Source organism: Erpetoichthys calabaricus, chromosome 12 (genome assembly GCF_900747795.2).
Source record: "Erpetoichthys calabaricus chromosome 12, fErpCal1.3, whole genome shotgun sequence".
Classification (NCBI taxonomy): Eukaryota; Metazoa; Chordata; class Cladistia; order Polypteriformes; family Polypteridae; genus Erpetoichthys; species Erpetoichthys calabaricus.
In genome coordinates, this window is record NC_041405.2 from 93,902,776 (window position 1) to 93,914,869 (window position 12,094).

Here is a 12,094-nt window from a genome sequence, read left to right on the forward strand (position 1 = left end):
AAAGCAGCTAGTACTCACCAGGTCTCGATGAATAAACTTTTGGGACTCCAGATATTCCATACCACTGCTAATGTCTCTGCACATTTCCAGAAGATATACTAAATTAACAGGCTTCATCATTTCCTGTAGATAGTTCAACAGACAGCCATTTACTAAGAATTCAGTCACAATAAAGATTGGCCTTTGCTTTGTGCAGACTCCATAAAGCTGGACCAAATTTGTATGCTGGAGTTTCCTGAGAACAGAAATACACTGCCAGAAATCAAAACATTATACCAGTTAGATGCAAACCTATAACTACAATTACCACCTAAGTAGTGACATAATTATTGTTGCACGGTCTGTTGTTTTCACAAAGGCAGACTTACAATTTCTACTGTCTAGACCACTCTTGAGAATAATACAAATACTGGACAAATAATGATTAACACAATTTAGATAAATAACATCCTATCTGTACTATGTTGTCACACATAAATACAACATTTAGCTAAGATTAAACATTTAGCTAAGAAAAACAGAATGACCAATGCAGATGTGTTAAGCACCTATGACAAGCAACTCTGCTTAATTTATTCTTTTTAGTTTGTTAGTAAAACTCTTCAAAACAGCTGTATATGCTGTTTTTAGAATAGTTCAGCACATTGTTAAGGGACATTTGGAATCTGAAGACTAAGTGCACACAGAAAGAAATAAGAAATGTAAGTAAGAAATGTGTTAATTTAATGGTTGCCGTCCCCATGTTAAGAGCTCAACTTCAATAATATCACACCTTGTGTTATGATATTACTGTACTGTATTATGTTAAAAGCATTTTTAACACATCAGCCTATCAGCATAGTTGAGATATGCTTTTAACTCATTATTTTTCCAGCAGTTGTTTCTAGTTTAGCAAACTAGAGACAGAGAGAAGTTGGGAACATGCACTGACAGCAGGATGACGCACCCACTACACAGTGAACCACCAGAATTGGGACCCAAGTGCAGCAAGTGACGCCTTAGCACCACATTGAACATTGTGATGTTTTTTTACAGTGGCTAGAGTGCCAATCCTTCCACCAAACCCCAAGTTTTCCCTGTATGCTGGAAGTCCTGCTTGCAGCGCTGGATGCAGATTAAAGCCATACCCAGGACAAAGCAATTGCAGGGTAAGGGCCTTGCTCAAGGTCCCAACAGAGAAGAGTCACTTCTGGCATTTATGGGATTCAAAACGGCAACCTTCCAATTACTGGTGCAGATCTCTAACCTCGGAGCCACCACTCCTACCCAGGTTCACTATTTTCATTCTTTTTTTTTATTCTACAGTTCCAGATTCTGAGGTTCAAATCCTAGCTGAGGCACTGGTTTTGTGGATTATGGCAATTTTTCTTGTGTCTATGTGGTATTTTCTCTGGATAGTCCAATTTCCCCTCACATCCCAAAGATGGGAACGTTAGGTGAACTGGCAGCCCTAAATTGGCTCAATGTGAGTGTGTGTTTCTAGTAAAGAAGTGACACCATATTCAAGGTCACATTCTGCCTTCTCCTATGGATAGGCTCCAGTGTCCATGACCCAGTATTGGAATAACTTTTAGAAAATTAACAAATGAATCAAGATAATCAAACCATAGTACATTTTCTTACCAAAAAAACAAACATTTGACCACAATTAATAATGCTGTAAAACCTGCCTTGGTATACATATATAATTCATGGCAGGGTAAATGACAGACTGACAAATGGTCATTGTAACTGTTTAATCAAAATTTTGTTTATTAAGGCTTCTCCCTGACTTACATCATTACTTTAGCTTCTTCAATGAAATCATCCTCAGACATCGATCCTTCCTTGATCATTTTAATGGCAACATCATTTACACCCTGCCATTTCCCATACTTCACCACTCCAAACTGCCCATTGCCAAGTTCCTTTAAAAACGTGAGTTGGCGGGGATCAATCTCCCATTCACCTGCAATGAAAGAGAAAACAAAAACACAATAAAAGAAATTTCCCATTGATAACTAAATGTACTGTTTTTATATAATAGGTTATTGGCAGAGCTGTTGTTCATAAATGTTTTTGTATTTCTATAAATATAAACTTTTTTTTGTGTTGCTCCAAATGTTCATTACAAAATGTCATTTTTTTTCTAAAAATGAAGAAAAATAGTTATTTCTTTCCAGGTGATCACACTGTAGATGACTGCACATTTATGTCACATATCCTTATGTACGATCACTGGGCAGGCAGCCATATGAGGAATAATTCACCTATTAGGGGCCAGAGAGATAGTAAAACTGCATGAGAAGAAGAAGTGCCATTAGGAAACCATTAAGGATCTGGAGTAGGAGCTTCAGAATGGAGAAAGTGTGCAGAATATCTGGCATAGAGGCAGGCTTAGGCCTTCTTTTCTTCCATAGGGGCATCCAAGGGGTATGCATTGGGATCCTCCTGGAATTTTTGGCAAGCAACATTCGGATATTCCTTCTAGTACTTTGAATGAGTTTAGGGATGGTATTGAAATGATGGCTGGATCCTTTCAAATGTAAATTTAATTTGGTGACTTTGTGCCCTTTGAATCACTCATATTCATATCATCTCCCCAAGGTGTGATTGATCATATCACCCTATTTAAGGCTATGTTTATGCAAACATTAAAACTGCATATGTCTAGTAGTTTAGTTGTAATAGATTCACTTGTAGACAAGGTTAGAATGCAAAACAGAAAGGGCTTGATTGTAAACCTTAAAAAAACATACTTTTATTAGTTTTTCTTGCAAAGAGATTTGCCATTCTTTTTTAGATAAAGTTCAGATGAGATATTGCAGCCTCTTAAATTACATGGCTTCTAGTATGCAATAAATTGACACACGTGCGACAACATTACAATGATAGTAATGCATCCGAAGGCTCTAAGCATGGCAAGATATAATGATGTCATGTGCAAAGTGATAAAGAAAGAATGCAAACAGTAAATACAAATAAATTCATGTTATTAGACAGTAATATTTTCTTATAAATGGAGATCATGAGATGAAAGGTATTTCAAAAACCAAGTGAGAGCTCATAGCCAATAAATCAGTCCTGTTACTGATGCCAAATCTGAAACCAAGTTTCATATTGAGAAAACAAAGCAGGAGTCTTAATAATGAAGACCAAAAGAAAGATGAACAATTCTTAAAGCTGTAGACTACTGGGGGTATTCAAGCATTAACCAAAATTCAGTGAACCACTTCACCTTTTAGAAAGTAGCTAAAGAATGTATAATAAGGAACAGTTTCTTTTCTGTGCCATTCTAATGGATTTCAGGTACTAGTCCCTATTACCTGAATCTGTCTAGAATGCAGATATCAGCATATGCAACAGCTTTTCCTATATGGCACAATCCTGAGCTAAAAGGACTGAATTCATGCATTCTAACTTTACTGGGGAATGGTGCCATCATCTCACCTTTATAACCTGAGCCCAGTTACAGAATTTGCTCTTTCACATTTTTCAGCTCTTCTCTGTATGTTTGCTGTGTTATCAGTCTCAGTTACTAAGAAAATAAAACATTATGTATGATTTATTTTTCTTATTTCATAGTGAGTAACATTACTGCACACAAATGCTCTGTATGTTCTTTGTTCTGTTGAAACATTTTTCTTTACTCTAAATTGTTTTACTAGTTAAATGTGCTTATTTTGTCAGCATTGGAAAATTGTCTGAATTCAGACTGAAATGCTATGTTTTCACCTTAGTAGAAGGAATACTGAGTACATTTTGAATAATTACTCTTGCTCTGTATTTCTAGTACACACATTATCTTTATCTATCTTAAAATAATGAGACCCATTCTATCTGGAAACTGTTTTTGGAAAAAAGAAAGAATGTATAATTTGTGCCAGTTACTGCATGAGAATGTTATCAAATGTGCGAGGTTTAAGTGGGCAAAGAGCCAGTCTGATAAATGCATCATACATTTATGCCATTTTTATGTTATATATTTTATTAACTTAAAGCCTGTAAAGGGCATACAAATATGGTAAAAACTGTTTAAGGACAGCAACTAAAGCCATATGTGATGTGCAGCTAATGATACAAGCCAATAGACTGATATACAGTATAGGTAACATTATTGTGCCTATTCATCAAGTTTTAGGAAATATACCACAAAATACAAACAATTTTGTTCCCTTTGTTCAGGATTTGACTTTTCAGGAGACTATACACAGAAAAGTGAACACGTCATAAATGTATTTGACATAAAATCCTATTGAAGCCTTACCATATCCTAGTCTAGCTGGTGCTCTGAGATTTTTATTGGACACAATGTACTTCAGACGGCTTACCAGCCCTGAAAAACAAAGAACAGTTGAAAGTTTTTGGTATCAGTTTCCAAGTTTCTCTTTTGCTAATTCAGAGATGTGAGTGTGTTGACTTGTTTGAATCATTAACACTACAGTTTTTATTATTCTTTGGAACTCTTTACAGTACTTTGTATTATACTGAGTCTGAAAAAACATGTAAGGATCGATCTAAAGAGCTCATATTTTTTATATTTTCTCCCTAGGTTTGTTAGTCATAACATTTAACTTGAGGATGAATATCCACCTTTAAATATTTTTTAACATTTGTTTTGTGACTTTACACTGTTTATGCTTACTGTATATTACTGTATTAACTATTTATTAATATCATTGGATTCTTAATATGTATTCATCCATCCATTATCCAACCCAATATATCCTAACTACAGGGTCACGGGGGTCTGCTGGAGCCAATCCCAGCCAACACAGGGCGCAAGGCAGGAAACAAACCCTGGGCAGGGTGCCAGCCGACCAGAGTAATATGTATTCAGCACATTATATATCACTGTGTTTAGGTTTTCCTTATTTATGTAGTTTTGCAGTTCTCTTTTTGTACTACCTACCTCATAATCTTGCAAGTTATATTGCATTTATAATGTGTGTGCTGTATAGATCCATGTGATATTGCTTGGTGTAAAATTAACTAAATAAAATAATGATTTATTTAGTTCTAAAATGTTTATAACTAGTGATCAGAGAACATCAAAATGAATCACAACAAACCTAGTGTAGTGGATTTTCTCTTAAAACAACAAACAGTGATCAACTTTAAATCTTACCTGCAGAATTATGCTGGTGATAGTTGATAAGCTCTGGAATGCTCTCAAAAAAGTGTTTCTCTGCTAGATAAAATTGGCCTTGTGGTGCGGTGCAAATGTTGTAATGCCTGCAGGTTCCAGGCTCCCTAGGAAAAATTAAAATAGTGTGATCTCTTAATCTTGACACATTTGGCCTTTGCTAATAAATATAATCATGATCATCAGTCAAGCTAAGTCACCAAAATGTCATTATTGGGGTTTTTTTTTGTTGCTTCCACTGCTATTCTTGACATTTCTAAGTCTCTTTTATTTGAACAAACATATGCCCTATCATTTCAGCAGAAAATAAATGGAAATGAGCATGGTTTCAGTGGTTGAGCACTGAACCAGTAAACATAACACCAAGGACATTATACACTTCCAGCCATGCACAATACATTTATTTAACAAATGTGCGGCTCTGACTCTAAGAATATTATAACAAACAATTAGACTCTTTTAACTCTCTTGACTACAATAACTTTAAAGGGTTGTGGTGCGAGTTGGTGATGGGGCAGCATCTGTGTGCCTCCCTAACCTGGAAAAAAGTGCTACAGTCCAGATAATTATAAAATCAGTTGTTTATTAAATAAAAGCACAAGGGAAGAACAATCAGAACACAAAATATTAAATTAAATAAGCAGAAAACAAAATCTAGCTGTCCCATTGGTCTTGACTTAACAGGCTTTGGTTCTTAACTAATAGATGGTATGGCTCAAGCACTTGTGCAACATCAAAACACAGAACATCAGGCAAGAAACACTCCTGCCCACTTCCAAATCTGTTTTCCTTTCCCTCTTACATATCTGTCCAGATCCTTGTACCCCTTGCCTTATGACTTCAAGCTCACTGATAGGAAACAGCCTTAATACCATCTTGATCAATAAAGTATCTATCTATCTATCTATCTATCTATCTATCTATCTATCTATCTATCTATCTATCTATCTATCTATCTATCTATCTAATACCATTACAGAGGTTTATTCAAATGCAATCTTAAAAATTAATTCCACTGTCAAGAATACAATCTGAAGCATTAAGGTTTGGTGGCAGCATATGGGAATCCTACCATCACTTACCCCAATTATTAACTACAGGGCTTGGCACAACTGATAGCTCCCATGCTCTTTGTCCTTAATAATATGTAACATATGAATCATATTTCCTAGTATGAGTACCTTCCTGTGACTTCGGGTCTTGGAGAAGTCTCCTGGCTTTTTCTCCTTTCCTAATGACCTATCCCATTACGTCATTGTTCTGTTTTACCTCCATGCCTTTTCTGCCCCAGCAACTTCTTATCAGCCCAGCAGATTGCCTCAGTTCATAGAAGGTTTTAGGCTTTCTGCTTGCATCCTACCTAAATATAGCAATGTTTGTTGTTTTCTAAAGCAGCCTTGGTATTGGTGATGTGCTAAGCCTGTCAACGTTTCCATGATACTGTATGTGTCAGTCTGTTTTTAATTCAGTGGAAAGTGCTTAGCTGTTATGTTTTGGATTTGGCAATTTAGTTTAGAGAAGAAAACCAACACATCTGTATTTTATTTTAAGCAAATAAAAAATGGGAAAGAAATATGTAGATATAACTTACCCAGTAACTTTAGTGTACAATGAAACTGTGAATTTCCCTGGTTTACTGGATTCCCGAACTAAAAATCCCCCATCTTTATTCTGAAAGTATAAAAACAGGCATCACATTTAAAAAACATCAGAACAATTCTGAAGTTTGTTGTATACTCATGAGAAAATAAGAAACCTGGAAAAATAATCAGATGTTAAAACATGCATGACTGAAATAAAAATTGCACCACCCGATACAAGTCAAACACTCTCACATAAACATTGCATGTGATGTGTACAACAATTTCAAGGACTTGTAATATAAACTGCTTGCAGTACATATATGTCTTAGGGACTGAATTACTAGTCAAGACAAAATAACCAACTACAGTTTCAGCAAACAAAGACGAAAAAGGTCTTGGATTTGTTCAATGTAGAGTACAGAACTTTATCTGTCATTTAAACCTGGTAAGTTTGATTAATTTTGTCATTCAAAAGACACTGGACAGATTATTAACAGGTGTACTTCCATGATAATACAGAATAGGATTTGTATTGCAGTTGCGCAAAAAATGGGGGCTGAGCATGTAAGAGAGAGAGCTTATTTTAGTTTACGTCACTAGGAAGTGCTCTATTTGCAGTGGTTAAAGGCAAGTCCTTGCATGCATGAGTGTAGGAGTTCTTCTGTTAGCTCACGGTATAAAATGATCTGCCTCTGATTGCTTTTGTAATCCAGCGATCGTGGGTTCACAGCTGACCACCAGCAGTTACCATAATGAAAATTTCTGTACTCTGACAGATTATGTTGTGGTTCCACAACAAAACAGCAACAATCTCAACAACTTCTGTTGTTATTTGTTACACTGTGTTACACCAGTCAAATAAGATGATTTATACAACTGTTTTTTTTAACTTAAAAAGAAGACAACTAGGGCTGTATTCTTTGTTATTCATTACTTACCTCTTTTTTTAGAAGGCTCTCAGCTTGATTTCTTGACATCCCTTTACAGTACCAGCTAGAGGAAGAGAAATACACAAAAATGAAACACTCTTTTATGTGTTAGAAACACATGAAACACATCTTTTATGTGTTAGATACAAGATGGCTACTTTTTTCAATATATGTTGAAGTATCATATATTATGTTTTGGCCAGTATTCCTTCCCTGGCTTATGTTTATGTTCCTTTTCTTTGCCTTTTTTGCTGATTTTTCAGTTAGTCCTAACACTGGGCGCAAGGCAGGAACAAATCCCAGGCAGGGCGCCAACCCACTGTAGGGCACACACACCCACACACCAAGCACACACTAGGGACAATTTTGCCAATGCTCCTAACCTGCATGTCTTTGGACTGTGGGAGGAAACCCACGCAGACACGGGGAGAACATGCAAACTCCACGCAGGGAGGACCCGGGAAGTGAACCCAGGTCTCCTAACTGCGAGGCAGCAACGCTACCACTGCACCACCGTGCCACCCCTGCTGATTTTTCAGTTTGGATTAATTATGATGATTATGTCTATTAATATTATTATGTTAATTTATTATTACTCATTATATTTAACATATTAATCATGCTTTAAATGTCATTAAGTTCCTTTCTTTGTTAGTTGTGGTAATTGTAAATCAGAGGTTCATGATATTGTATAGGGTGTACCGCAAGGATCAATTCTGAGCCCACTGCTATTTTCAATCTAAATCTTCCTTTTAGGCCAAATTATTTTGGAAACACGCAATGAAGTACCAAAGTCAAACAGCCATAAAAGGGAAAAAATTAAAATTTTATTTGTTTAGTCAAGTAAGAGTTTTAGAAATAAAGTTGATCACCTGGCTTTACAAATCAAGCCAGAAATGAAGAATGTAGGCATTATTATGAACTCAAATCTAAATTTGAAGGCACATATTAACCACATTACTAAACTGCTTTTTTCTTTTAAGAAAGATCGCAAAAGTTAGATCACTTATGACTTTACATGATGCTGAATAATTAATTCATTCTTCTGTTTTTAGCTGATCAAATTACCATAATGCACTCCTAACACTCCTAAGTCAGACATTTACTGGTTACAGTTAGTTCAAAAGGCAGCAGCAAGTATCTTAACCAGTAAAGGAGAATCAGAGCACATATCACTTGTCTTAGAATTATAAAATTTTTTGTCTTTGTCCTTTAGAATTGATTTAGGATACTCTTAATTTCCTATACAGCTCTGAACATTCCTACACTTTCTTATATTTTGGAGTGTTCGCCCCTTACATTCCCAGTCTTATCTTAGATTCCCAGATACTGGTTTGCTTATTTCTGGAAGTGGAGAGTCAACCTTTTACTGTTATGCACCAAAACATTACTGATTGAAATATACCAGGCTAATATTGCAGAACATTTTTAAAAAACTCCTAAAAACCAACTTTTTACTATGTTTAATTTGGAAGTAAGGTAGACGCTTCAACTTGTGATGAAATCCACTACATTTATTTTTCTGGGACAGTGCATCAGAGCAAAAATGAACTACATTATACATTTGAAGAGGTGAATAACCTTCCAAAAGTAGCAAGGGGTACTAAGGAGGTACTTAGTGATTCGGAAATTGTTGAGGTAGAAGTACTGTTTGGATTAAACAGGCTGAAATTTAACACATCACCATGAACACAACATTTATTCCTGAGTGCTTAAGGAAGTTAGTGAGTACATATATAAACCGATGTCAATATATTTCTCAAAAAATCGCTGCACACTGGGAAAATTCTTAAAGATCCATTGTATGAAAAAGGTGATTGAGTTGAACAGAGTAACTACAGGCCAGTAAGCTTAACATGCATCACATGTGAATTACAGGAAGCAATTATTAAATAAAAGATTGAGCAGTATATGTCTAGAACAAGTGTTTTTTAGCAACTAACATCAATTCAGACTGGGGAAATAATGTTTCACTAATATGCTTGAATTAAATGAAAAGTACATTATTATTCACCTTGATTGTCAGAAAGCTTTTATAAGATACAACATAAGAGGCTAGGCATCAAATTAAAAGAAGTGGGAATTCAGGGCAATACGTTTAAGTGGGTACAAAATTAGTGTAAACAAAGAAACAAAGAGTTATGGAGAGAGGAATCTTTTACAATTGGGCATTGTTAAAAGTGGTGTCTCTTAGGGATCAGTGTTGAGGTCAATATTCTTTTTAATATACAAAAATGACCTGGACAGGAATTTTATCAATCAATAATCAAGCTGATTAAGTCTGCAAATGAGACCAAACTAGATGGAAGGGAAAATAATGCTGAATCAGCTAAACTGATATAGCAGAACTTCGATAGCATTCAGACTTGGGCAGATATGTGGCAAATCCTATTTAATGTAAGTAAATGTAAGGTATTACACATAGTAAGTAGAGATATTAGCAATGAATATGCAATAGGATGTCTGAAATTTAAAACTGCTCTGGATAAATGGTTTAGGAAAACGGATGGATTCATGGATGGATGGATGGATGTGTAGAGTACAAGTCAAGGGAGGTCATGATTAGGTTATTTAATGTACTATTAAGGCTTCACCTGCAGTATTGTGTTCATTTTTGGTCTCCATATTGCAAAAATGGCATAGCAGTACTAGAGACAGAAAGCCCAGAGAAGAGTGACTATCTGAATCTGGAACTGGGAGTTGAACCTTTTCAGTTTAAGCAAACAGAGATTAATAGATAACATGATAGAAGTGTTAAAAATTATTAAAAGAATTAGTATTGTGAATCCCAATAGTTACTTTAAAATAAATTCTACAACAAGAACATGTGGACATAGCTGGAAACTTGTTAAGGGCAGATTTCGAACAAATATTAGAAAGTTTTTCTTCATGCAAAAGACTACATGGAATATATTACCAAATTGTATGGTGGACAGTTGGATATTAGGGACCTTTAGATCTCAACTTGATATTATTTTGGACGATCTAGGTGAATAAAATGAATACGCTTGTTAGGCTGAATGGCCTGTTCTCCTCACAATTTTTCTAATTTACTTTAGCACATGGCAAGAATGCTCAGTGGGTGCTGGGTTGTCTTTTGGGCTTAGATCCCCAGGAAGTTTACTTTCCCTAGCATCTTGCTGGCTGGAATTTGTATTTTCCTCACCTCCCTGGGCATCTGACCATAACATTGGACTCACTGTTATAACCATTAGAATTTTCAAAAATGAGTTTAGTTAATAGGAACTTAATTCATTCTTATGGGTTGTATCATTTATTTTATTTAAGTACTAGTAATACCTAATGGCAATTATTTAATTTATTTCATACACAATGTAATCAAGTGTTCCTGGGTGAAAAATAATTATTCCCAATATAATCAGTGCAAAGTTTCATTAATTAGTCTCTCACATCTCCATGATGAAGTTTTGGCCCATTGCTCCAAGTTAAAATGTATTATCTTGTGACATTTTAAGGTTTCCAGCATGAATCACTGATATCAGGTCCTGTTATAAAACTCTTACAGGGCTGAAGCCTGGACTTTGACTCGACCATTCAGTCTTCATGGGCAGTTCTATTGCAGATGTGTTTGCATATTTGCGACCATTGGTGCTGTTTCAGAATGTTTTATAACTTCTTTTTAACTTTATATAACTTCCACTCCCTAGGGAGTTTACCTGAAAATTCACTGTTATTCAATATCTTGTTGTTTTCAGGACCATGTATTTCACTGTGGTTAGCTAAAGCTCCACAGCTTTAGAAATTACTTTCAAAGGCAAAAGAATTTGAATCTGGTTTGTGGCAATTTCACAACTTAATGTAAAATAACATTGTCAAACCCACTTAATCCAGTTCGTGATTAGAGTGAAAATAAGTATAATTCTGCAAGTTGTCTGTATCACTACAGGTTATTTACGGAATTATTTGCACAACCTATCTTGAGCAGATGGATTTTTTGAAGTTGGACTACTTTAACCATTTAACGCTTGCATATTGTTTCCTGGATCATAGGTAAAAATAAAATCTTTTGGTTTCTTTATTCAGAGCATTCTTAATCATTATGAAACATACAGTAGGTACTGTATCTGATCAACATGAAGGTTGCAAATATTAAGAGTGCTAAAGACTATAGACCTTTCCCTGATAATACTAATATGTATTACATATTTTGTTGTGTTTTAATGATGTTATTTACCAATGCAAAAAACTTTTTGATTGTCATTGTAGGGTGATATACAAGCAATTAAAAACAACAAAGTGTAAAATGATTACCCTTAAGATTAATCTGTGAGTCACATGGATTCTTAACATTGATCTGCTAGTGAAATATTTCATACAAATAATTAGAAAAGCGCTGAAAAATAACATTTTTTCTTCATCATAGACTTATGTTTCACAGTGCTCTCAGGTTTTTGACCTTCTCCTCTCAAGACTGTAATTTTTTCTAATGTGGTTTG

At 35.2% G+C, this 12,094-nt stretch overlaps 2 protein-coding genes across 5 annotated transcripts in view; both read right to left on the reverse strand.

The window, feature by feature from the left end:
• Positions 1–12,094, reverse strand: part of taf7 (TAF7 RNA polymerase II, TATA box binding protein (TBP)-associated factor) — a 124,680-nt gene that overhangs the window by 81,362 nt on the left and 31,224 nt on the right. The gene's annotated exons all lie outside the window — the stretch shown is intronic.
• Positions 1–12,094, reverse strand: part of LOC127529986 (tyrosine-protein kinase BTK-like) — a 143,594-nt gene that overhangs the window by 17,949 nt on the left and 113,551 nt on the right. The window contains 6 exon segments of the mRNA XM_051935462.1: positions 19–235; positions 1,777–1,948; positions 4,247–4,315; positions 5,108–5,232; positions 6,717–6,796; positions 7,647–7,701. Coding sequence (XP_051791422.1) covers positions 19–235; positions 1,777–1,948; positions 4,247–4,315; positions 5,108–5,232; positions 6,717–6,796; positions 7,647–7,701 — 718 coding nt within the window.